General features: G+C 55.3%; 12 protein-coding genes and 1 non-coding gene across 13 annotated transcripts; 6 read left to right on the forward strand and 7 right to left on the reverse strand.

The window, feature by feature from the left end:
• Nucleotides 1-96: 96 nt before the first annotated feature.
• On the reverse strand, nucleotides 97-960 carry C8A04DRAFT_38645 (cytochrome b5-like heme/steroid binding domain-containing protein; the record flags this gene model as incomplete). The annotated part of the gene is made up of 2 exons (XM_062784294.1): nucleotides 97-600; nucleotides 685-960. The coding sequence occupies 2 exons, from the start codon at nucleotides 958-960 to the stop codon at nucleotides 97-99; spliced, it is 780 nt and encodes a 259-aa protein (XP_062635359.1).
• Nucleotides 961-1,808: 848 nt separating this feature from the next.
• On the forward strand, nucleotides 1,809-4,379 carry C8A04DRAFT_13583 (uncharacterized protein; the record flags this gene model as incomplete). Its single annotated transcript, XM_062777772.1, has 3 exons — nucleotides 1,809-2,210; nucleotides 2,253-3,873; nucleotides 4,003-4,379. The coding sequence occupies 3 exons, from the start codon at nucleotides 1,809-1,811 to the stop codon at nucleotides 4,377-4,379; spliced, it is 2,400 nt and encodes a 799-aa protein (XP_062635360.1).
• Nucleotides 4,380-5,769: 1,390 nt separating this feature from the next.
• C8A04DRAFT_13582 (uncharacterized protein) lies at nucleotides 5,770-7,399 on the reverse strand (the record flags this gene model as incomplete). Its single annotated transcript, XM_062777771.1, has 3 exons — nucleotides 5,770-5,984; nucleotides 6,033-6,889; nucleotides 6,951-7,399. 3 exons carry the CDS (start codon nucleotides 7,397-7,399, stop codon nucleotides 5,770-5,772), a joined length of 1,521 nt encoding a protein of 506 aa, XP_062635361.1.
• Nucleotides 7,400-8,614: 1,215 nt separating this feature from the next.
• On the forward strand, nucleotides 8,615-8,700 carry C8A04DRAFT_t100. Its single transcript has one exon. It is a non-coding gene; the product is annotated as a tRNA-Gly (tRNA).
• Nucleotides 8,701-9,083: 383 nt separating this feature from the next.
• On the forward strand, nucleotides 9,084-10,454 carry C8A04DRAFT_30393 (glycolipid 2-alpha-mannosyltransferase 1; the record flags this gene model as incomplete). Its single annotated transcript, XM_062781363.1, has 1 exon — nucleotides 9,084-10,454. One exon carries the CDS (start codon nucleotides 9,084-9,086, stop codon nucleotides 10,452-10,454), a length of 1,371 nt encoding a protein of 456 aa, XP_062635362.1.
• Nucleotides 10,455-10,662: 208 nt separating this feature from the next.
• On the reverse strand, nucleotides 10,663-11,834 carry C8A04DRAFT_38648 (uncharacterized protein; the record flags this gene model as incomplete). The annotated part of the gene is made up of 3 exons (XM_062784295.1): nucleotides 10,663-10,774; nucleotides 10,843-11,127; nucleotides 11,179-11,834. 3 exons carry the CDS (start codon nucleotides 11,832-11,834, stop codon nucleotides 10,663-10,665), a joined length of 1,053 nt encoding a protein of 350 aa, XP_062635363.1.
• Nucleotides 11,835-12,719: 885 nt separating this feature from the next.
• On the reverse strand, nucleotides 12,720-13,351 carry C8A04DRAFT_13651 (uncharacterized protein; the record flags this gene model as incomplete). The annotated part of the gene is made up of 3 exons (XM_062777796.1): nucleotides 12,720-12,825; nucleotides 12,913-13,115; nucleotides 13,193-13,351. The coding sequence occupies 3 exons, from the start codon at nucleotides 13,349-13,351 to the stop codon at nucleotides 12,720-12,722; spliced, it is 468 nt and encodes a 155-aa protein (XP_062635364.1).
• Nucleotides 13,352-14,707: 1,356 nt separating this feature from the next.
• Nucleotides 14,708-15,428, reverse strand: C8A04DRAFT_38650 (Frataxin-like domain-containing protein; the record flags this gene model as incomplete). The annotated part of the gene is made up of 2 exons (XM_062784296.1): nucleotides 14,708-14,974; nucleotides 15,072-15,428. 2 exons carry the CDS (start codon nucleotides 15,426-15,428, stop codon nucleotides 14,708-14,710), a joined length of 624 nt encoding a protein of 207 aa, XP_062635365.1.
• A 494-nt stretch (nucleotides 15,429-15,922) lies between these two features.
• Nucleotides 15,923-16,592, forward strand: C8A04DRAFT_30397 (clathrin adaptor complex small chain; the record flags this gene model as incomplete). The annotated part of the gene is made up of 2 exons (XM_062781364.1): nucleotides 15,923-15,991; nucleotides 16,077-16,592. The coding sequence occupies 2 exons, from the start codon at nucleotides 15,923-15,925 to the stop codon at nucleotides 16,590-16,592; spliced, it is 585 nt and encodes a 194-aa protein (XP_062635366.1).
• A 282-nt stretch (nucleotides 16,593-16,874) lies between these two features.
• Nucleotides 16,875-17,420, reverse strand: C8A04DRAFT_13629 (uncharacterized protein; the record flags this gene model as incomplete). The annotated part of the gene is made up of 1 exon (XM_062777787.1): nucleotides 16,875-17,420. The coding sequence occupies one exon, from the start codon at nucleotides 17,418-17,420 to the stop codon at nucleotides 16,875-16,877; it is 546 nt and encodes a 181-aa protein (XP_062635367.1).
• A 506-nt stretch (nucleotides 17,421-17,926) lies between these two features.
• C8A04DRAFT_38652 (uncharacterized protein) lies at nucleotides 17,927-21,470 on the forward strand (the record flags this gene model as incomplete). The annotated part of the gene is made up of 4 exons (XM_062784297.1): nucleotides 17,927-19,587; nucleotides 19,642-20,171; nucleotides 20,229-21,220; nucleotides 21,291-21,470. 4 exons carry the CDS (start codon nucleotides 17,927-17,929, stop codon nucleotides 21,468-21,470), a joined length of 3,363 nt encoding a protein of 1,120 aa, XP_062635368.1.
• A 721-nt stretch (nucleotides 21,471-22,191) lies between these two features.
• On the forward strand, nucleotides 22,192-22,631 carry C8A04DRAFT_30400 (uncharacterized protein; the record flags this gene model as incomplete). The annotated part of the gene is made up of 2 exons (XM_062781365.1): nucleotides 22,192-22,360; nucleotides 22,513-22,631. The coding sequence occupies 2 exons, from the start codon at nucleotides 22,192-22,194 to the stop codon at nucleotides 22,629-22,631; spliced, it is 288 nt and encodes a 95-aa protein (XP_062635369.1).
• A 377-nt stretch (nucleotides 22,632-23,008) lies between these two features.
• Nucleotides 23,009-23,341, reverse strand: C8A04DRAFT_13614 (uncharacterized protein; the record flags this gene model as incomplete). Its single annotated transcript, XM_062777778.1, has 2 exons — nucleotides 23,009-23,068; nucleotides 23,147-23,341. 2 exons carry the CDS (start codon nucleotides 23,339-23,341, stop codon nucleotides 23,009-23,011), a joined length of 255 nt encoding a protein of 84 aa, XP_062635370.1.
• Between the last annotated feature and the right edge of the window lie 863 nt (nucleotides 23,342-24,204).

A 24,204-nucleotide genomic window follows, 5' to 3' on the forward strand; every position in this document is an offset into this window, starting at 1 on the left:
CTTAGTGACTTTATTTCCATATGTGAAGCGCAAAAATATCCAAACCATCCCACAACCAGTCCACCGTCTATTCGAACCCTCGTCCTGCTAAACTGCCTATTGCTTCTCCTTAGGCACAACCCTCTTCTTCCGGCCCTTCGCCGCCTGGTCACACAACTGCCTCACCGGCTCCGACTCCGGCCAGCCCTCCGGCCGCTTCACATACCCAACAAAGTCATACTTGGGACTATTCTTAAAAAAATTGACCCAATGCGACAAATTATCATGCACCTTCTTCTCCGCCTTAGCGCGCTCCTCCTTCTTCAATTCCGCCAACTCCGCCGCCGTCCAATGCCTATCCACAACCGGGTCGTCGATCGGCAGGTACATCTCCTCGACGCCGCGCATGTCGGGCGTGCGGTCCTCGGCGAAACAGCCCGTTACGTAGGCGCGCGCGGCATCGACGCCGGAAAAGTATTGGTAGGAGCCGCCCGGGCCGTAGGTGCGTGCGTTGGAGGACACGTCGTAGATGGTGCCGTTGATGGCGAGGTAGAGCGGCTTGGAGGGGTCGCTGCCGTTGTAGGTGGCGAGTTCGGAGGGGGTGAGGTACAGCGGACCACGCTGTGGGCGGGGCGGGAAACGGTCAGTGAGGTGGCTTGACTTTGTCGAAGTGGGAAAGGGAGTGAGTGAGTGAATGGGACTTACCAATTGCTTCAACCACCAGTCCGTTTTGAGGTATCGGGGTGCGGTGGGGAAGCCCCAGGAGTAGGTGTCGCCGCTGGACACGAGGTAGCTGAGGCCGATGTAGGCGAGGACCAGGAAGGTGAGAACGCGGAAGGCATCGAGGACGTGCGAGCTGTAGGACTCGCTATCCTTGACTTTTTGTTTCGTGGATTTCTGCTTCGGCTTCTCCGGGGAACTCGCATCTTGCGATTCAACGGGCTCAGGCTTGCGCCGGCGGGCAGAAGCTTCTTCGGCCATGTTGGGGATCGGATTCGAGCTGCGTGTCAAGCACCAAAGAGGCCAATTGGGTGGATATTTCGTTGGAATCGACGGTGATATCGAGGAGGGGAACTGGCAACGAACAGGAAGAGAGAGAAAACAAGAGAAAACGGCTTGCTTCAAAAGGACGTATAACACAGCCCCAAACGGACAAAATTCAATGCTCCGCACCCAAAGTTGCCAGATCGCCGACGGCTTGGCCGGATAAGCGAGGCTGAAGTGGGATGAGGATGGACTCCAACTCCATCGGGACAGCAATCCGCTCTGTGCCAATTGCGTCGGCCTGTTTGGGGAAAACGCATGCGAGGCTGCGGACTCCACCCACTTCCTTTCCCGGAATTCTGTCGCCCATGGCAACCTCAGCACGACCCCCTTATCGAAAAAACGGACAGCCATTGGCGCAATCCGGGGAACTGGGCCCAGTAAATATTTCCAGCAAATTAAACCGTTGCCCGCCAAATCAACGGGCAGTTCCACACACAAATCCACGCACGGTCACGCGCAGTACGTTAAACTAACAACCAGGACAACATCCAGGAAGAATCCGATTTTGAAGGTATTGTGCTCGCACCACAATAGTTATCGGGCTTCTCAATTGCATCTTGCATCATCAACCCACAACAGCCAGGCATAAGGTTCTTCAGCTTTTCTCCCCGGTAAAATCGATCGATTGCCCGCAATTTCTCGGTCAGTCGCGGCATCCGTCGCATCCGAATTATTCAACACGCGTCAAATCAACACAATTCACTTCACAACACAACGACAACATCCTGCAACGGCTTGCATGAGACACCAATAACACAATTCCCAAACCCCAGCACTCGACGATGTCTGATCCGTCGAGTCCTGGAAACGGCGGCGGTCAGCCACTACAACCCGTGTCTCTCAACACACCGCGCGACTCGCACCTTTTCTCACCTAACCAACAGGAGCGCATGATGATGAAGCTGGGCGAGAGCGCACCAGCCCGCGACAGCTCGGTGCACGAGAGAGTCCACCAATACAATGCTATGGAGCAGCAGAAGAGGGCGCTTGAGCGCAAGGCAGCTGATGCAGCGATGCAGCGTGCGGCACTGCAGCGCGCCATACTGGGTCGCGAGGAGGCCGAGGCGGAGATGCGCCGGTATCAGGATGAGGCGAACGGTCTTAAGGGGCAATTGAAAGAGAGTAAGGAGCGGGAGACGGAGGTTACGAAGAGGTTTAAGGAGTTGAAGGTACGTTTTCTGCACGTTTTCTTTTTGGCGGGTTGAGGGAGTGAGTGCTGACAATAGCAACAACAGGAAAACTACGACCGCTTTAAAGAAATGCACCTACACGCCGAAGACAATTGGAAACAACAGGGCCGCCGCGCCCATAAAGAGAGATGCAAGGAGCAGAGTGCGCTGGTAGGGGCGCAGAGCGCGCTGGCCAAGGCGCAGGAAGAGTTGAAAAATAGCCTGGCAGCTCAGAACGCCGCTGAGGAACAGCTTTGCGCTGAGCGTGACCGTGCCGACGTCCGTGAACAGGAGGCGTTTGACGCGCAGTCCAACATGATCGCACTGCAGGAGAAGCTGGATCGGGCGCTGGGCCGCGCCAAGATGCTAGAGCAGGAGCTGGAGACCATCAGGGTGCTGTCAAGGGAGGAGCGCAAGGTTACGCGTGCTGCATCGGAGAGCGAGCAGGAAAACTCAGACAAGCCCCGGAAACGCGCCCGGCGGTCGTCGGTCTCAGAGTTTGCGAGCGGGGATCCGGAGATCGAAACCATGACGATGTTGTGGGAGTGGGAGAAGCAGCGCGCAAACCGGGCGCTCGAGCAGGTGGACTTCCTCCAGGCCGAGTGCGAGCTCAAGATGTGTGCCGCCAGCAAGGATCTGCGTAGGATGTCAGTGCAGCGGTCCAGCACGCGCAAGCGGAACAGCATGCTTATCTCGGACGCTGGAGACACGATGATTCTTAGCGAGAGTCGTCCCACTTCGGCGAGCGAGAGTCGTCCTGCTTCGTCTGAGGGCAAACCCGGTTACTCCAGGCGGACCAAGACGGAACTATACCGGAAAGCGAAGAAGGAGAAGGAGAAGGCGTCCCGGCGGAGCACCATCTTCCTACCAGAGGAGGGCATCTTCCGCACCGTCTCGGAGGCGGAAGCCGAGGCCATGCTTGCTGCCAGGTCGATTGCTTCGTCAGGTGTTACGGTTACTGACTCCAGCTCAGGCCAGCCCATCACACCTACTGACAGTGATCCGCTATACCGCCGCTCGCCGTCCGTCGAGCCCCCCGATTTTGCCGTGGGGAACAACAAGGAGCGGACGTCGCTGTTGTCTCTGCTTAACGCGCCCCACCGACAGGAGCCCACACCGGTGTTTAACATCCCGACCACGCCAGGCCCTGTTGCAGAGGAGCAACATGCCCACCACCAGCAAGACGAACAAGCGGACGAAGCTGAGGAGAAGGCATCAACCCTCCTAGCCACAACCTCCCATTACCCCGCGGAGCACCTCATCACCATCCCAGAGCCAACCTCCTCCCTCTCCGGCCCACTCACCGACCCTCTCCCGTCAACCCGTACCTCAGTCCAACAACCCGCCCGCCCCCACACCACCACAGCACACTACCCAACCACAACAACCACCACCAAAGTCCCTCTCCGCTCCGAGCCCACCGCTGACGACCCGCCCACACTCGCCCAGCGTCTCCTCAAGGCCCAGCGCACACCCTCGCGCCAAACCGGCCGCATCGGCGAGGAAGCCACTGAGGGTGACTTAGAACAACAAGGCGAAGCCGTCGACCCGGACAGGCCGAGCTTCGACGCGTCCAACCCAGCCATGACGCCCACCATGACTCGTGAGGAGGCTCTCGCCCAGATCCGAGAGCGTAGGGGTCGGACGAGGAGTGTGGGGCGTGTAGGTAGCGGGGGGAGTGCCACTGCTCCTCCTACTGCCTCTACAACGAATACCACCACAGCCGAGGCTAAGAGCTCCGTGGCAGAGGTGAAACGGGCCGGAAGTACCCGTGACCGTACAAATGCCAGCGACGTCCGACGCACAGGTAGCTCAGCCGAGATCCGTCGTGCTGAAAGCCGCGCTGCTGGCGATCTCCGTAGAACCGAGAGCCGTACCGCCGGCCGTGAAACCCATCGCCGCACAGAAAGCAGAGCCACTGGAGAACTCCGCCGTACCGAGAGCAGGACTGCGGGCCATACTGCTGGTGGTGGAGAAAACGTCCGTCGGAAGGTCTCAGCGGGGACCAGCCAAGGGAGTGCTGCTGCTGAGGGTGTGAGGAGGAAAGTGAGCAGCGGGGAATTGAGGGGACGGGATCGCGATGTGAGACGGGAGGTTAGCGCGCCGAGTGCTACGGGGCATACGGCTGCTACCGCTGCACGGGCGGCTGCTGGGGTGGGTGGGGGAAGACGGATTCGTTCGTGAGAGGGGACTTGATGCTTGTGATGGGATGGAGGGGGTGAGGCGAGGTGAGGGATTAATGATGGCTGGGTGGGCTGTGTTATGCTGTTGGTTCTATTCGGGGATTGGGTTGGATTAGGCTGGCTGCTCGATCTTTGGGCGAGGCTGATTCCGGGTTGGGGTTGGGGCTGTTTTGTTTTTGTTGTTGTTTTTATCGTGTCTGTTTGTCTTAATGACACACCCACTCGTGAGCCAAACGCGGCTCACTTCCATTTGTCGTCAGGGTATGTTTGGGCCGGAGTTGCCTGGGCCGTTTTGGCGTAGGTCACCGTTTTTTCGGATTCATGATGAACGGAGCAAGGCAGGACAAGGCAAGGCAAGGCATACATACACACTGGCGTTGGTTGGTTGGGTTTTTAATCGGTTGGGGCGCTCTCTGGAATGAATACCCATCTCTCTTTTAGGTCGTCTGGGCTGTTCTCCAGCCTTTGTTTTTGCTGTTCTCTCCTCATTTCTGGGAGGAAGGGTTCCGGTTGATTCAAGGCCTCTGGGTTGGCCTGCTTGTCTGCTGTGTTATCACCATGTTTTGCATTGGACAGCGAGGGGCGTCGTCAATCGGGATTTTTTTTCTATCATGGTTATCATGGTTAGGGGTGTTAATTTATTCTTGATTGTTCATGATTTGGCGTATCTGCTATGCTGTGTGTTGGTTTTTAACCTTGCTTGCCTCCGAATATGTGCCTGGTGTGAAAATGTAATTGAAAGGAAAAACAAAAAAGTTGCTTCTAACAGGAATCGAACCCAAAAAGAACTGAGCTGTGGTCAGACAGGGGGCCGGTCAGTGTTTCGTCCTGGGACAGTATCCAACTAGGTACACAGCTGGACCACTACACCACGCACAATTTTTTGCTTGTGGTGTATTGGTGACTGAGTGGACTGCACTGGGGGGTTATATAGTGCTTGTTTGTTGTTGATCTGTTTCTTCTCCCACAAGTCACCAAAACAAAGTTCCGTGAATTGTTTTCTTATTTCTTATGCTTATTGTTTATTACATATTTTTGGTATGCTGCTTCCTTGATGGGTATTTCGACGCTATTTTCCAGTTTCGATTTCTTGACCTCATCTATTTCTTCTCAATGCTCTCCCACCTTCGGTGGTGCCTACTCACATGCCAAACTTCAAAATATTTCGCACCTTCCTTTCCTCCCAACCAACAAAAATGATATCGGGTTACCTATTTTAATTCTTACAAAGACTAAACCAAAACATGAAGTCAAAGTACACTAGCAACAAATAACCACACGATATTTCACCTCATAAGTCATTACTCATTACAGACAGTCTCAACACATCCAACCAAGCACCTCAACTCACTCCTGCTCACCCCCAGCCAAACCCCTCCCAATCTTCCTCTTCACCCGCCTTTCGACCCTGCCCCTTGCCCATTGACTAAAAAACCCACCTCCTTCTTCCCATTCCCAGTCCCACCACCACCACCACCACTAGCACTCACCACACTACTCGCACTCCCACCACTCACCACACTCGACCGTCTCCTCTTCCCTGATCCTGACCCCGTCCCCGCCCCAGCCCCTCTTTCCACCTCCCTCAACTCCCGATGCAAATACCCTCCTCCTCCCCCTCCAGCCCCCGCACCACCCGACCTCACAAAAGAACCAGTAGGCGACACCGGCCCAGCTGCAGCCGCAGACGCAGCAGCGGCAGCGAGTTCCTTCTCAGCGTCGGATATGACAGATGCGGGGAGGATGTACCCCGCTGCGAGGGTCGGATCGTCGTCATCGTCTTCGGGGTCGACGGAGAGGTTGATGAAGGCTGGCCAGACGGCTGTGCCGGTGAGGAGGTCGATGGGGGTTTCGTCTGCGGGGGTTGGAGGGGGGGAGGAGGGGGGGTTGTTGGGGCGTTGTTTTCCGGTGCTTTTGGTTGGGGTAGGTGTAGCGAAGGATTGCCAGCGATATCTGCGCTTGGCAGCACGGCTGGACCCGAGGTTTGGTACGACGAGGATGTCCCATGTTTGGATATCTCGCCATGTTTCTAGGGCTTGCTGGCAAAGCTTGTGGACGTCGATTTCGAAGCTGCTCCGCTTGGATGTCTCGACCACTGGGCTGAGCAGCGTGATGATGGCTTTAGCCGCGGCCTTGGGGTTGCCTTGCGGGCGGCACATGGCTTGGGTAGTTTTCAGGAGCACCGAGCGGAGATGGCACTCTTGGTATGGGTCTATCCCAGCAAGGTCGGTCGACAGTTTGTTCACGCCGGGGTACTCGTTGAGGTATGTTGGCTGGAAGATGTGTTGGCACAGCTCGAATCCGAGGACGGAGATGACAAGGGCTGTACGGGTTTGCTTGGCGAGGAGTGAGTTGGCCAGGAGCAAAGGGATGGGCGAGTCTTTCGAATGGTGCTCGCTGATCTTGGTCCAGTCGCCGGACTGGGCGAGGACCTCGGTGGGGAGGTGGTAGCCGAAGAAGGTGCTTGCAAGATCACGGGCTGCAACACGGAGGCTCTTGAATATGTCGCCCCTGATATCAAAGATGGTTAGGTTACATGGGTTGTAAGAAGTGGAATCCGCGGCAAACTGACAGTGATTCAGGACCGGGCGTCACGTTGAGGTCCAAGAAGCAGGTCCTTAGTCTGTCTAACTCGGACGTCTTCCTTTTGAGGTCCTTCTCCATTTTTCTGCGGCCTTCTTCATGTTGAGCCTCGAGGGCGACTATCTGCTGTATGCTCTTGTCAAGGCTCTTGGACTTGTCCGCGAGCTTAGCGTCCGCCGCTTGCTTTTCTTTCCGAAGGTTCTCAAGCTCGTCTGTCGTGGAATCAAGCTCCCTCTTTGCTTGCTCTGCCTCGTGCATGAATCGTTTGCACAGATCGGGGAACGTCTTATTCTCTTCCGTAAGCTTCTTGTTGGCATCCCTTAGTTGCGCGTTGTCCTGTGCGATCCGGGCAATACGTTGAGCCGAGGGTCGTTCGGTGAGAACCCGAATGGCCGTTTCGAGGTCGTTGTAACCGTCACTCTCCGCGGATGAAGACATCTTGTTTCGTGGATTCGGCGTATTGTTAAAGGCTTGGATTAGAAACAAAGAAAAACGACAACGACGATAGGCTCGGGCTCAAGTCAAACAATGGAGAGCTGCCGAGGTCCCGTTTTATAAGAATGGCCCGGGATCTGGTAACCCTTTTGGCCACTTGTTTGCTTTTCATTACCTTTTCCTGTCTTTTTCTTTTCCTAACTTACCTTTCCCGCCATCACGCGACCCTGGCCGGCTGCCTTGCGCGAGGCCATTTTTACTACACGAGATTGACAACCAACAATGGCTTTGTGCACTCCCAACTGCAAGGCAGACAGCCGGCCGGCTCGGCGCGTTGGCCCACTCCCCCGGGCCTCGGCCGATGTGGGTGTGTGGGAGGGTGTGGTGAGTTCAGCCTGCAAGAGGCCTCTGCGCATTGTTGTTCCAGTCAGAGGCAAAGTTTGAGATGTGATTGGAATTTGGAGTCACTCGAAAGGCGAGGCTGCGGGCAGCATGGGCAAGAAATTGGCCATTAGTTTCCTGAGGGAGGGTGGTCGCCCCGCGGCCGGCCTATCGGGCGCTTGTTTTGACCAACAAATCCCCGTTCTGCATTGGGACTGAGATCCCTCGCGACGGCCGGGTGTGTTTTCCGTTTGCGCTTTGGAGGGGTGCATGGATGGCTTCGTGATTCTTCGTTTGTCGACTTGTGACTGCAAGTCGTGATGTAACTGGGTTCCCAGGTCTTTGGCTGCCAATCAGACACTGCTACGTCGTTGCATGGTAGGCCTCTCCCGTCCTGTCCTGCCGCGGCAAACGGATTCGTCAACGGTGTTTCGAATCTTGAAATGGTGTGTTAGGTGGCCTGCCGCTCACGTCAAACAATTTGATTGATCATGGATTCAAGAACTTTCTAAGAACTTCAAGGGCAATTCCTAGGAAGTTCCAGGAATGGACACCTTCCAAGGTGATCACCTAAAAAGTGAAAAGTGACATGTATGTTGGCGGGGTTGCTTGTGCTGCGCAGGGTTGGTGATTTACGGATATCTGAGTGCAAGTTCTGCCTTGGGGGGTTGCCTCGTGGTTGTTTCTGTGTTGATGTTAATCAGCGCGTTCCCGGAACGTTGCGGTTGCTCGTTGAGGGTTGTGTTCCATGGTTCAAGTTGCAATGAGGTTGGGGTCTTGTTGTCCTGCTTTTGCGTTGATAAATGTCTGGGCTGATGGTTTTTGACAACGTTCTAAGCGCGATTAGTTCAGTGGTTAGAATTCTCGCTTCCCATCTCATCTTGGACCAGCGAGTGACCCGAGTTCGAATCTCGGATCGCGCAGCGTTGAGCTTCTTTTTGCTAATCCCCACTTTTTGGGGTCACCTTCATAAACACAAACTAAGGTGTTCCCACATTTTAACAACATACCTTTCCCGTGGGAAGATACACTCCAAAACCCCAAGAGACTGAAGAACCGTTGTTGAAAAGACCCTGCACTGAAAGAGATCTCGCGTTAATCCCAACCTTCACTGGGTTAGTCGCCATGTAAGCTGAGAGCCGCCCAGAAGGGAAGGAGCGGCCCCCTGGGCGACTTCCCGGCTGTCACGCGGCGCAGCACGGCCAGGAGCAGGAGGCAAGAACGGACCTCAACTGAATTCATTAACTAGGTCTGTTCAACTTGTTAGCTTTTTCCCTGGAACACCAAACTCCAAAATGCATACAAGATGATCTCCATTTTTGCGTTGGCCGTCACCATCGCCCGGCAGGCCCGGCGCTTGGTCCGCCGCCATCGCCTCCTTTTCCAGGGTCTCACTCTGGCCCTCCTATTCTGTGCCCTCGAAGCACTGATACACGTGTACAGGCATAGCATTCCGCGTCCATCGCACGATCTCGACGCACCGTTTGCGACACAATGCCGTGACCCGCGCCTCGAGGCCGTCAGCCCTCGTGAGAATGCCGCCTTGGTCATGCTCGCCCGCAACTCCGAGAGAGATGAGGCGCGTGAAACCATGCGGAACGTCGAGGCCCAGTTTAACCAGTGGTTTAACTACCCTGTGGTTTTTCTGAACGACGAGCCCTGGGACGAGGATTTCGTCCGCGAACTTGAGGAGACAGTCAGCGGCGACGCCATCTTTGAGGTCATCCCCAGTGCGGACTGGACGTACCCCGCGTGGGTTGATCAGGAGCGCGCTCGCCAGTCCATGGCTCAACAGGACCGAGCCCGTGTCTGGAACGGCGGAAAGGAGTCGTACCACCACATGTGCCGCTTCTACTCGGGCGCTTTCTACAAACACCCTGTTTTGGCCCCCTTTAAGTGGTACTGGCGCATCGAACCTGGCGTTCGCTTCACCTGCGCCCTTACGTATGACCCGTTCGCAGCCATGGCCCGCAACAACAAGGTCTACGGCTACACCATTGCGCTCTGGGAAGAGCCCAACACGTGCCCGTCTCTCTTCCGCGAGGTCGATAACTTCCGCGCCGCCCACGACATCCCGAAAACCCCGAGTTGGAACGCCATGCTTGACACGCCAGCGCCGTGGTATCTGCAGTTGTACCCAGTTCGGCTACTTCTTGGCCTGCTTAGTGCAGCGCACACGTCGTGGGCCGGCGATCGCTGGAACCTGTGCCACTACTGGAGCAACTTCGAGATTGCCTCCCTCGATTTCTTCCGCAGCGACTCGTATCAGGCCCTGTTTGATCATCTTGACCGCAGCGGTGGTTTCTATCATGAGCGCTGGGGCGACGCTCCCGTGCACTCGTTGGCTGTGCACCTGCTGCTTAAGCCCCATGAGCTGCACCATTTCTCTGATATTGGCTACCACCATGAGCCTTTCTTCCAATGTCCCGGTAACGCTCCGGGCGATGCCCAGCTACCGGGGAACGAGGCGCTGGCCGCCGCTGCCGTAGGTTCTGCTGGGTGGAGTCCTGAGACGGACGGGGCCATCGGCTGTCGATGTCAGTGCCTAGATCGTCGGAAGAGAAATAACCGGGCAATTTGTCTGGAGAAGATGGGTAGGCCAGCGGCATACCATCGGCCGGGGTGGTGGGATCGATGGAAAGGGCGGTTGCCTTATGCCATCGGTGTGGCGGGGTGATGTGATGGAAAGATAGGTATACCTTTTGGATATGTGAGCGGGATAGTCCAGATACCCAGATACCCAGACATATTGATTCGGTTATGGACTCAGCCATCAGCTTCTTGCATGTGTATTGGACCATGTGTTATTGAACTGAATTCCCGTTGAGGGCAGACTCCAGATTTACTTCCAGGTAAGCCCCATGTTGACATCCTACCGCTCAACACTACAGCTTGCTAACACACCCCGGTTCAATAGCCTCCAGTTCCTTCGCGATGACCTCCCAAGTGTGCTTTTGCTCCTCAAAGTCACTCTTAACCCAGTCAGGAAGGTCCGGCCTGTTCATCTTCCGTTAGCTCACAGTTTCATCCACGCGTGTACTTATCCGGAATTCCTGAGAACTTACTCTCCGTCCACGCAAGAATGCAACAGATGGCCATGGCTTTCCGGCCCAGCCACGGCCGCGTGAAGCAGCGTGCGGCTACCATCCTCGGCCGTCCGGCCGAAGTTCTTGTGCAGGTTCCGCAGCCTCTCGGCGTGCTCGGGCGAGGCATTGCGACCGAGGGTAGTAATGCAGAGGCCGGGGCAGACGAGGTTGATGATGACGCCGCTGCCGTTCTGGTCGAGGGGGGCGATGACGCGAGCGAGATGCCGGGTTGCGAAGGTGGTGGCTAGTTTCGAAAGGGGGTAACTGGGTTGTGTTAATATGCCGGAGATGCAGGGAGAGAGGCATAAAACTCACGTCGCGACGGGGAACATATCCTCCGCATCCATCCCCTTAATCGGATCCTCCCTAATCTTCTCCCACATCCCCTTGGTATTATCATCAAACGCGCCCCGGCTCGTGACAATCACCAGCCTCTGCACGCCATCCTCAAAGTTCCCCTCCTCCCAATTCGCCTTCAACTTGGCCGCCTTCGCCCGCATCACCGGCACCAACAACACCGCCAGCAACAACGTCCCCAGCACATTCACCGTCACCGCCTTCACATGCGCCGCCACCCCTTCCCCATTCACCGTCACCACCTCCCGCACCGAAGGCGCCAATGCCGCATTCTCAATCACCGCGTCAATCCTCTCCAATTCCGCCTCCGCTTTCTTCACAAACGCCTTCACACTGTCATAACTCTCCAAATCCAACTGCCACACCGACACCACGCCGGTACCGCCAGCTTTACCCTGAAGCCCGCCCTCAATCTCCGCCTTGGCCGCCTCCCCCTTAGTAACGTCCCGCACGGCGAGGATGACACGGCCCGCGCCGAGGGAGGCGAGGTGTTTGGCGGCTTCGAGGCCGAGACCGACGTTGGCGCCGGTGACGATGAAGGTTTTGTTCGCGCAGTGGGAGGGGGTGGCGAGGAGGGGGAGGTTGTGCGCTTGGGTGGCGACTTGGGTTTGCATGGTGTTTTGGGTTAGGCGGAGCATTGTGGCGGTTGTCAATGGATTTATTTCTGTGTGGGTGTATGCGTGGGTGGGTGTGTACTTTCTCCTGTCAAGAGGTTTGTTTTTATTATTGGTCTTGTATCTTGTTGGTAGTTGGGAGGTTGGGACTATCTCCAGGTGGTTAAAGCCAGATCTCGAAAGGATAAAACAACTGACAAATGATCAAGGAATTAAAGGCAGATACAAGACTATTACTATTTTTTAGACCTAAACCTTCAAAACACCCGCTGCAGTGTCACCGTTCCAACCGCTTCCCACCTCACGGCCCGTTACCGGTCCAGCCAACTAACTGCATAGACATTGGTAGTACTACCCAGGTTTTGACATGTCTTTGTTAAGCCGCTGCTAGATCTCGCCAACTACGCGAGCCGTCTCTCGTAATGTTCTTAGAAGACCCGGTGCGCCAGCTGATCCTTCGCCCCGCTCTGCTACGACCTGGCCCGTGACGACGCGGGTATTCTGTACAGTGTAAACTGTGTTTTATGCTGTCTTTTACGTTTCGAGATTGACGGGAACGGGTTAATAGCCGGAGTTTGCGGGCTTAGTGAGTAGCTCCGTATGCTGTTAGGGTGCATTGTTTGGGGGTTTGGTGTAACCAGCAGAAAACGTGGGCAAGCCTGAAGAGGGAAGACGGAGGCAGGGCGGATGAGTTTAAATAGAGTTCAAGCTAAGTTACTGTTCCGGGGATAGCCCGGGGATGTTGAGCTCGGTTTCTTAGCATCAGTGAGAAGGGAGTTCACGGGACGTCACCCAGACAGGGACTGTGGTTTAATTTTACTTTTCTTGTCATTGTGTCATTGTGTTTCTGCTAATCGTTGGGACTTCTCCTATAAACCCCACCCTTTAAACATAGTAGTAAACCTTCTCGCAGCTATGGTAGTTGTAGCTGGGACCGGCAGTATGGTCATCCTTGTGGCCAGCAAAGCTCCGGTAGCCGTTCGAGCCAGATCTATACAAGAGAGTAGTGTCAGCACACACATCAGAAGACTATCTAACCCCCACAAGCACAGGAGTCGGGGCTGAAAGGAGAACGTACCCGACAGAAGAGTAGTTAGGCTGCGACTGGGCGTTGGACGGGATGTTCCAGCTGAACGTCACGCCGGTAGGGAAAGTGCACGACTGGCTGCTGCCCTCCCAGATGTGGTAGACCTCGGAGCTCGAGGAAGTGCCCTTGACGCAGACGTTGTCCGACGGCGGGCTGTAGCTCAGGTTGCTGCAGTCGGAGTCGTTGGCGCAGTACTAACGATGGAGTTGCGAAGTCAGTGTCTTGAGGCCATCACTAGGGTGGGTTATTCGTTCGGGGAGGGCATATTTACCACGACGATGGAGAGCCAGGTCTGGGGAACACCGGCACCGCCAAAGGGACGGCAGTTGAACAGGTGAATGCCCTCACCGCGGGTGGCAAGAGCTGGGGAGGCGAGCGCGCTCTGGGCCAGGAGAGCCGCCGAGGCGAAGAACTTCATGAGGCCGACCATTGTCTGTGTTGGGAATCGCTGTTGAGATGTTGTGTTGATGGGATGAGAAGATAGTTCGATGGACCCTGGTATTTCTGCTGTTGCTGAATAAAACTCAACACCACGACGAGGGCGCAACGCCGTCTTTATGTACAACTTCCCCAGCGGCGGACCATCCAACCCATGGTTAGACCTCTTGCCTCCCTCCTCACATTACCTCTCTCCCATCGTGGTCTATTTTGGTGTTTACCCTCCGCATCCGGACAGGCTCCCAATTGCCAACCCTCTCCAACGCCAGCGCGGCGGTTGCTGAGTCTGCTCACGCATCTCACCCCAGCATCGTGAGAAACAGGTCCACGCCAAGTTACATTGTCCACAGGCAGCAAGATGGAAAGCAGCCTGCCTACACAGTGATAGCCAGAGCTGGGCCTAACTGAGGCGATGAGCCCTCAGGCCAACACGCTATAGGGAAAGCATGGTGAGAGAACAGCGTTGAGGCCTTGGCGGCGAGCTCCGGAACAAGATCTTACTCAGATGCGTGGGCCAATAGAGCTGTTGGATTGGACGGCTGCTTACTCACGCCCGTTCAGGTACTCGACGACGCGGGGAATAAAATTGGACGTGAATTGGGGAAAATGGTAACCACAAGGCTGCTCAATGGTGGTTGCAGGGTCTATGGGTGCATTCGATAGTGCTGACAGTGGCGCTGTCGGGCCGTGGTTTATTGCAGGACGGGAGACAACACAACGATCGAGTTGTGCATAAATTATGGTTGAAGTTGCCATTTAAGGTTCTGGAGGAGAAAAATGATTAGTTCAAGCCCGGGAACCGAGTAATTGGATAACTAATCGTTAGGAAATTGTAATCAATACGAGAAACCCGCTTGGGTACGGAACCTCAATTCCGCATTTAGATGTAAAGAGAGTTGCGAGTTAAAGAAGCTTGAACTGACAGGCGAGACCACGAATAGGTAGCCTTGGCTCAGGGGCGAGGTTGACCCTAACCCTGATATAGCGTTGAGATTTGTCGACTTAAAAGAGAAGACAATCACGGTTACATGTACTTGATTTGTTAGGTGACTTGCATGAACTTCATCGGTTTGCCCACGCAATCCAGTTGTAGCAAGATTGAGTTTTTAACAGCAAGATCAATGTATTATCATACAGCTCTGACGCTAACCGCTACCCTTCAGCCCTGAACCGAGCAAGCCGGTTTTAGCTTAGAGAAACCCGAACGAACTCAACGCATAAACAATCGTTTTGGTCATGGACACATCAATAATAACACACAGCGCTGTACCCACAACCCCCCCACCCAGTCAGCACTGAATCAAGCCTTCTGCCCCTCCAACCCCTCCGACGAGACCGAATAGGGCTTCTAGCTCCCGATATCGGTATCCGCCAGGCCGGAGTCGATGCCCAACTCAGCCTTTAGCAGGTCGCCTAGTGTCGACCCGTCCCGCAAATACACCCAGTCGCCCCGAGCCGTGTCCTGTTTTTCGTGCTGGCCCTCACCGAAGACGACGTAGTCGTAGCGCTTGGGGCCTGTCTTGGGCGATGACAGCCAGATTTGCTTGTTAGGCGGTTGCTTGTTGATCACGTAGGTGCCGATCTCGGGGCCGAGGTTGAGTGTGAGGACGCCGGCCTGGGGGGGCTGGGTGTTAGTGTAGTTCCGAGTGAGGTATAACCTAATAGATAAGATGGGCCGGCTGTAAATGGGGTTTTTAAATGTGGGTGCGTACGGAGAACTCAACATCAACCTCCTCCTGCTCATCCTGCAGCTGCTCCAGCCGCAAGAGCAATTTGTCGAGGTACTCATCCGCCACACTGTGGTACTCTCCATCGCTGATATCTGCTGGCGTCTTGGTCACGGGCGTGGCCTCGGCATTCTTGGGCGCCTTGGCATCTGGGGTAATGCTCTGGAAGTGGTGGGGAGTAGTTGATACGGAACGGCGAGCTGTGAAGACGGATGCGGGAGCGGCCGAGGGTGCATACTGGACCGCAACGGGCGAAGCCGCAAGGCTGGTGCGCGCAATGCGCGTGCTCTGCAGGCCGCGGTGGGCAACACGTGCGAGCTTGGAAGCACTTGAGCGCGCCATGGTTGAGGCTTTAGGTGGGATCGAGGCTGGGCCCGGAGGCTGGATAGTTCTAAACAATTGAAAACCTGGGTTGGCTGTCGAGATTGAGTCAAACTATACGACCGGATTAGATAGATCGTTCGGTTGAACGGTCGTAATTTCGCGGGGAAGTGGTGTTGCGTGAGCCGAGTTCTGGAAGCTTTCGGATATCGAGCTCAAGGACCCACTCGATCGACCGCTGCCGGTAGGGGTATTAAGGAAATTGGACCAATAAGCGAGCATAGTTCCTTGGTGCACGGACCATGACCCCTCCAAGATCCCTTCCTCGTTGCTGTGCACGTCATCCCCCGCGACTGCCTCCGTCAGGAACAGATTCCAGGTGCAACCAAACCTGTCAGCTTTGAACGCGGCTTCAGATCAAATCAACAAACGCATCTCGGCCGCAAATCGTTATGACCACGCATCCATAGCCCTCACAACTCCTTTCGGTCTTAGTTTATTCCAAGGTTGTAACCATGATCAACGCGTTCCTCGTCTTTAATGGCCAGGGCCAACCGCGGCTCACCAAGTTTTATACCCAACTCGTGTGTCCCCATCCCTCGCTCTTACCCTTATAGCCATTCCACCTCTCCTTCCTTCCCAGCATCTAACCACCCCACCACACCACAGGACACCTCCATCCAACAGCGCCTAATCTCCGAGATCTTCACCCTCGTCTCCAACCGACCCTCCGGCTCCTGCAACTTCCTCCCACTACCCCCTCTCCTCGCCGCCTCCTCAACGAGCAACACCTCCTCGTCCGCCCAAGAACAAAACGACGTACCTTCCCTCGTCACCTACCGCAACTACGCGACGCTCTACTTCATCGTCATCTCGACCTCGACCGAGTCCCCGCTGGCGCTGATCGATCTGATTCAGGTGTATGTGGAAGCGCTCGATCGGCTGTTTGAGAATGTGTGCGAGCTGGATTTGATCTTTAACTATGAGACGCTGCATGCGACGTTGGGGGAGATGATTGTGGGCGGGGTGGTGATTGAGACGAATATGGAGCGGATTGTGGCGGGTGTTAGGGCTCAGGGGACGGTTGCGAAGAGGCCGGTGAATGAGGGGAGGACGGGTGGTGGGTTAGGGGGAACGCTGGGGGCGGGACTGGGGATGGGTGGGATGGTTTGGCATGGGAGGTGAGATTAAAGGAATGAGAGGGCGTCATATGCTATGAACATGGAAGGGATTGAAGCAACATGCGCACTTCCTTTTCAGCAGGATACAGCAAGTTTGTTTGGTCACAATGGATAGAGGGAGGAGAGAAGAACCCGAGTTGGCTGGAGAACCCAGCCGGCCCGCTGGTATATTCCGCGAGCCGGTCATGGCTAAATGCAGGGTTAAGGGTCCCAAGCAGGGTATCCAACGCCAAACGCCAAGTGGTGAGAACAGATATGGTACATGAGAGAAGAAGACGAGTCTCGGCTACGCTGAAGGACGGTTGTTCGTCTTTAACTTGCTTGGGTCGTCGCTGAGGGAGCGGAAGAAGCCAAAGAAAGCCTCGCGGAACTTGGCCCAGGGTCGGGTTAGCAAGGAAGAAACTGGGTACGAGAAACGAGGAAGGATCCATCTCACCGGACCAAACGGATGGGGCAGGGTTCCATAATCTAGAAAAAGAGTGCCCCAGGTGAGGAAAACTGAGAAGCAAGTCAATAAATCAAGGTTCAGCTCTACACAAGGACAACCAAACATACCAGCTGTTATGACGACTTGGAATAACCTTAGAGCCATGTCGAACCTTGGGGTGGCCCTAGCGTCTGTAATCCGCCTCTTGAACTTCTTCTCAAACCTGAATTGCTGCTGCGGCGACATGGTAGAAAAGTCCGGCGGCCACTTCTTTCGGAGTCTATATACTGGGTGTGCTGGGGCCGCGGGAGACGCAGTCGCAGTCGTCGGAACTTCGGCGGCTGACTCGACGGCTTGTGCAAGCCGTCGTGTAAGTGCTAGCCGCCGTGAAAGGGTGGGAAACATGTCAGGCGGTGGCTGGTGTTGTGAGTTGTGAGGACCAGAGTGAGTGAGAGTTGGGTAGAGGACTCAAGGAAAAGAATGCGTGAAGATGAAAAGTTGACCTTGGCGGGCCGTCCAGGCTTCGGCGGCCTGCTTGGATGCTCGGGCTTGGCACCAGGGGGTGTGTGGCTTGATCTTGTTTTGTGTGGCGGGTGTGGTCAAGTTTTGCTGGGCGCAAGCCACATTCTACCCCACATTCAAAGATGCCGGCCGAAAGACCCCGCGTTGCCCCTCCATGCGTGCGAGTCCACAGTGAAGCCCGCCCAAGCCAGCGGAGTCACCCAAAATAAAAATTCCTTGTCTGGCTTGACTCGGCTGACAACCACGCGACATCGGTCTGATTTGCACTTCAAGGAGTTGGAGGAGCGATTCTCGGGACCAATTCGACCGTTTACGGGCCGCACACGATCAAATTCGATTTCTCCGACCAAAAGAGACAAGGGGGAAAACAAAAGGGGAAAAGATAAAACATGGCCGACACGGCACTTCCCAAGGCCATGGCCGACCTTGCCGTTTCCAAGACAAAGGAGCTCAAGGGTACCGAGAAGCGTGATAGCCTTGTCGAGATCGAGAAGAAGTACCAGGCCAAGTGGCAGGAGGATGGAGTCTTCCAGGCCGAGGCCCCCTCGATCGACGAGTACCCCCTCGACTCCATCAGTGCGGAGGATCTACGCGAGAAGATCCCCAAATTCTTCGGCACCATCGCCTATCCTTACATGAACGGCCGTCTCCACGCGGGCCACGCCTTCAGCTTCAGCAAGATCGAGTTCCATGCTGGGTTTGCCCGCATGCAGGGGAAGCGAACCTTGTTCCCCCTGGGTTACCACTGCACCGGTCTGCCCATCAAGGCCTCTGCCGACAAGCTGGTCAAGGAGGTCGAGCTCTTCGGAAAGAACTTCGAGCGCTACAAGGAGGAAGAGGAAGTTGCTGAGCCGGCTCCCGCGGCCCCGGCGGCCAAGGGCCCTAAGGAAGATCTGACCAAGTTCAACGCCAAGAAGGGCAAGGCCGCCGCGAAGACGGTCAAGGCCAAGTACCAATGGCAGATCTTGAACTCGGTCGGCATCCCCCTCGAGGAGATTCACCAATTCGCCGACCCGCAGTACTGGCTCAAGTACTTCCCCCCGGAGTGCAAGAAGGACCTGACCAACTTTGGTGCCCGCATTGATTGGCGCCGTCAGTTCGTCACCACCGACGCGAATCCGTACTACGATGCCTTTGTACGCTGGCAAATGAACAGACTGAAGGAGTTGGAGAAGATTAAGTTTGGCAAGCGGTATACGATCTACTCTATCAAGGATGGCCAGCCCTGCATGGACCACGACCGCAGTGAGGGTGAGGGTGTCTTGCCCCAAGAGTACACAGCTTTGAAGCTCAAGGTTATCGAGTGGGCACCACAAGCAGCCGAGGCGATCAAGGGCAAGGTCCCCGAGGGCGCGTCTGTGTATCTCTGCCCGGCAACTCTGCGGCCGGAGACGATGTACGGTCAGGTGTGCTGCTTTGTTGGGCCAAGCCTGACGTATGGTGTGTTCCGGGCCTCCGAAAACGAGTACTTTGTCATCACCGACCGGGCAGCGAGGAATATGGCTTACCAGGGCATCTTTGAGAAGGATGGTGTGCCGGAAAAGGCGGCGGATATCCAGGGTTCCGACCTCATCGGCACTCTCGTCAACGCCCCTCTCAGCTTCCATCCCCAGGTCCGCGTGCTCCCCATGGAGTCTGTCCTGGCTACCAAGGGCACTGGTGTTGTCACATCTGTCCCCTCTGACTCCCCTGATGACTTCGCTATGGTGACTGAGCTCGCCAAGAAGGCCGACTTTTACGGCATCAAGAAGGAGTGGGCCGAGTTGGAGATCCACCCTATCATTCAAACACCAACGTCCGACCTCTTGGCTCCTTATCTCGTCAAGAAGCTCAAAATTGCCTCGCCAAAGGATGCCAAGCAGCTCCTGGAGGCTAAGGAACTTGCGTACAAGGAGGGCTTCTACCAGGGTGTCATGAAGGTCGGCGAGTTCAAGGGTGAAAAGGTCGAGGTTGCCAAGCCCAAGGTCCGGGAGCAGCTTATCCAGAAGGGAGAGGCGTTTGCCTACTCTGAGCCCGAGAACAAGGTTGTGTCGCGGTCTGGCGATGAGTGGTAAGTTGCGTTTTTGTGCTGGGAACATTGTGGAGTTGCTGACATGGCTTTTAGCACCGTCGCTCTCCTCGATCAGTGGTACCTCGACTATGGCGAGGAGAAATGGCGTCATATCGCTTTCGACTACGTCGAGAATAAGGACGGTAAGGGTCTGGAGACTTACTCGCCGGATACCCAACACGCGTTCAAGGGAGTGCTCGACTGGCTCAGGCAATGGGCCTGCGCGCGGACATACGGTCTCGGCTCCAAGCTCCCGTGGGATCACAGCTTCCTAGTCGAGAGTCTGAGTGATTCGACAATCTACATGGCCTACTACACCCTCGTGCCATGGCTCCACACTGACTTATTCGGTCGGGAAAAGGGCAAGGGCAACATCGGGCCCGAGCAGCTGATTGACGAGGTGTGGGACTACATCTTCTGCAGGGAGAACTTCTCGGATGAGCTGGTGTCTAAGTCGGGTATCCCTAAGGAGACCCTCGAGGGCATGAGGAGAGACTTCCAGTACTTCTACCCGCTGGATATTCGTGTCAGCGGCAAGGATCTGATCCCTAACCATCTGTCTTTCTGCCTGTACAACCACATCGGTATGTTGCCCCTGGAAAGGATCAAAGTGAAATGACGCTTGGGCTAACGAGTTGCAGCTCTCTTCCCCCGCGAGTACTGGCCACGGTCGATCCGTGCCAACGGCCATCTGCAGCTGAACGGCGAGAAGATGAGCAAGTCGACGGGCAACTTCATGACCCTAGACGATGTTGTCAAGAAGTACGGTGCCGACGCCGCGCGCGTGGCCCTTGCCGATGCCGGTGACGGAATTTCAGACTCCAACTTCGTCGAGGACGTAGCCGACAACACTATTCTCCGTTTCTACACAAACAAGGAGTGGATCGAGGAGAACATCAAGGACGACAAGCTCCGCACCGGCCCGCTCAACGACTTCCAAGACATCCTCTTCGACAACGAGATGAACGCTCTCGTCCACGAAGCGAGGAAACACTACGAAGAAACCTCGTACAAGCTCGCCCTCAAGGCCGCGCACTACGACTTCCTCAACGCCCGTGATACCTACCGCGAGGCCTGCAACGCAGCCGGCATCCCGCTGCACAACGACCTCGTACAAAAGTACATCCGCCTGCAGGCCCTGATCCTCACACCCATCGCGCCGCACTGGGCCGAGCACGTCTGGCTCGAGATCCTCCACGAGCCCAAGTCCATCCAATTCGCCGCTTGGCCCACCGTCCCACCCGCCGACCCAGCCCTGACCGCAGCGCGCGAATACGTCCGCCAGACCTCATCCAACATCAACTCCGCCGAGGCCGCACAGCTCAAGAAAATGGCCAAGGGCCGGCAGAGCGACTTCGACCCCAAGAAGCCCAAGAAGCTGACGGTGTTCACGACAGCTGATTTCCCGACCTGGCAGGCCAAGTACATCGAGCTGCTCAAGGAGGTCTGGGACGCCGATGCCAACACGCAGCGGGTCGACGACAAGACGCTGAACGGCCGGATTGCCAAGATGGGCGAGATGAAGAAGGCTATGCCGTTTGTGCAGGCGCTGAAGAAGCGGCTGCGGGATGGTGAACCGGCGGCTGCTGTGCTGGAGCGCAAGTTGGCGTTTAATGAGGCTAAGACGCTTTTGGTATGTTCCCTCCCCCCTCTCAAATTCTGCAACAACCAAATAAAGTTAATACCGTACTAACTCACCATAGGCCATGGTCCCCGGCCTGAAGCGCGCAGCTGGGCTAGAGTCGGTACAGATTCTTGCCGTCGAGGAGGGCAGCAAGCAAGGCAAGGACCTGACGAATAATGGTGCCGAGGTGGAGATCAAGGCGCCTGTTGCCGAGTCTGCGCTGCCGGGGCAGCCAAGTTTCTTCTTTGAGAATGTGTAGGTGTGTCTACCGTACCTAGTAGTTAGGGACGGTGTTGTGGGTGACATGTGGAGCGAGAAACGGATGTGAGTTTAGTAAAAGACTAAAACCGATGATTTTGTGAGAAATACAATAGAAAGTCAAATGCAATATCGGCTCGTTTGAACCGACCTGTGGTCGAAGTTGGTAATTCGGCACGTGCGAATAGTAGTTGTGTAATAAGTATTGATGTCAACATAGGTTCCATTCAGGGATAGCCGCAGGTAAGTGAGGGGTTGTAGAACGGGCTTCGCATTTGGGCGTAGGACGTTTAGCACATGTTAGCCAAGTTTCTCCCTTTCGTCCCATCTCAGAACACGCACTTAGAGTCGAACACATCACATCCCTGTACTCTCGGAGCAGGACACCGCAAGCTAACAAATTATACGAGGCGTGCTTGGACCTGTATCTGACTCGGTGTCTTGTCTGACCACCTGCTTAAGCTTGGATTTCTGGCAGTCGGTATACTCCGGACGAGGCTTCATCGTGACGGCATCACCTCGTTTCTATGGAGACCATCCGGTAGCTACGAATCGGTCTAGGCCAGTTTATAACCTAGACTTCAATCCTCTGCAAACCCACCCCTTTCCTCTCCCGTCCGCTTTTCTATCGCTTCACTCCTGTTGTCTCTGGCCTTGATATCAAATCATCACCCTAAAACAACAACCATACTAGGTCCCATACCACCACCACCACCACCAAAATGCGCTTCGTCCTCGCCATCTCCTCTCTCTTCTTCGCGGGACTTGTGACAGCCCAAGACACCACGACAGTCACCGCCGAGACCGTGACACCAACTGACTCAGTTGTCGTCGAGACCGTCACGGCCACCTCAACGCCGACAGAGGCAACGGACCAGACGCCTACTGCGAGTATGTATCCTTCCCTTCCTGGTGTTATGTACAACCGGCCTGCCTGCTTGCCTTGATAGTTGGCTGGCTGGTCGGTTGTTTGACCGTTCCATCCAACAACCAATACCTTGACCCTGCGTCGCTTGCTCACCTACTAACACCTTCCCGCACAGCCTCCACGGAGACAGCCACAGCGACCGTGGTCCCTGTCAACGCGGCCGACACGCGATACATCGACAAGTCGATCGTTGCCTTGTCGTTTGTGTGTGTGGCTGGCGTTGCGTTCTTTTGAGGCGCGGAGGAACACGGCAACGGGTGGATAGTCTTGCGGGTGGTTTGAGGGGGAGTTTGTAGATAGATGGTCGGTACAAAGGTGTTGTAATGGAGGAGGGATTGGTGCCGGTGCGGTAGCTGGTGGTGATATGGGTTCGTGACTGGCTGTGTAGGATTCCGCTGCCATTTGGGGTACTTCGGCAGTAGGTGATCCATCTAGCTGAATCGCAGTTACTTTAGCCCCAGTTCGCTTCGTTTGTTGTGTTCCCGTGGTGTTTATTGTTCTCGGTCATGGCCATGTGATGCATGTACCTCCCCGGTCGGCGTGGTGTACTCGGCGTGATTCCTCCTCCGGCTCCTACTACGGCAAACCCACTCTCCTTTTCAGTTCGCCATCTAAGCAGTAACAGCAACCTGCTCACCGCCCCCTTGGCCCGGAGGTTTCGGCAAGTTATCCTGACACAAACAACTAGTAAGCACCCGCACCCGACAGAACAAACGCATCAAACAACACAGCGCAAGCGTGAAACTCACCACCTCAAAAATAACCCGAATCATCAGACTACAGCTCGGACACACACCAATGTCCTCGCCGTCCATCAGGTCGCACAGCGCAATCTCGAAGCGGTCGCCACAGGGACACGGGTAGTGGTACAGCTGGCGGGTTTCGTCGTAGGTCATATCCTCGATCTCGACTTCGTCGTAGATGGCGAGGTCGTCGTCGGACATTTTGACGTTTCCTTTTTGTCGGGGTTGTTTTGTTTTGTTGAGTGTGGTGATCAGGCGGAAGCGGTTGACTAGATCGAAGGCGATACGATGATTCGACAAAGGTTGAAAGATGTGATGTGGTAAACTTAAGGTGCAGTGAGAAAAATAATTTTGGCGGGGCAAATCCGCCCATCGGAGCGCGGGGTTCACGCTTAACAGCGGCCCCACTCTCCCCACACAGGACGCTGGAGGCTTGGCGGCCTTCCGTGCCAACGACCGCACTTACATGACATCGAATTCAAGGTGCCATACGCACCGCCCACATCCATTACAGCAGCCACATCACGCTGCAAGAACCTGCCCCAACCACAATAACGACATACGTACTCTTACCCCTAACTTTGGTCCATCACCGGTATCCAATACACACAACTACTCTTCACATCCCTATTTCAATACGACAACAACAAACACAACACAGCCACGACTGACTCCCTACTTACCCCCTTTGCCACCTTACTACTGTAGGAAGCAGGGCTCAAGAACAACACAACGCAACACAAACAGCAAAACAACTATTAAGATTAACGAACGGATGCTGGGTAGGTAGGTAAGGGAAGGCTAGCAGAGACAACAAAACAGAGATAGAGGGAAAAAAAGGGAAACCCTTGACTGGCTCTCCCCCTCAACAAGGATAACTAAGAAACGCAAGGAAACAAAGGAAACTGTGAGAACCAAAACGGCGGTAAGAAATAGACTGTAGACTGTAGTAGATTGTAGACAAGACGGTGGTGTGGGAAAGAAAAGGGGAGTAAGGGAAAAGAAACTATTGACATGAAATAGTTTTGGGAGAGGGGAAGAGGGTGTTAAAAGAGAAAAGGTAT

Source organism: Dichotomopilus funicola (assembly GCF_033296635.1).
Source record: "Dichotomopilus funicola strain CBS 141.50 unplaced genomic scaffold C8A04scaffold_50, whole genome shotgun sequence".
In the NCBI taxonomy this organism is placed as follows: Eukaryota; Fungi; Ascomycota; class Sordariomycetes; order Sordariales; family Chaetomiaceae; genus Dichotomopilus; species Dichotomopilus funicola.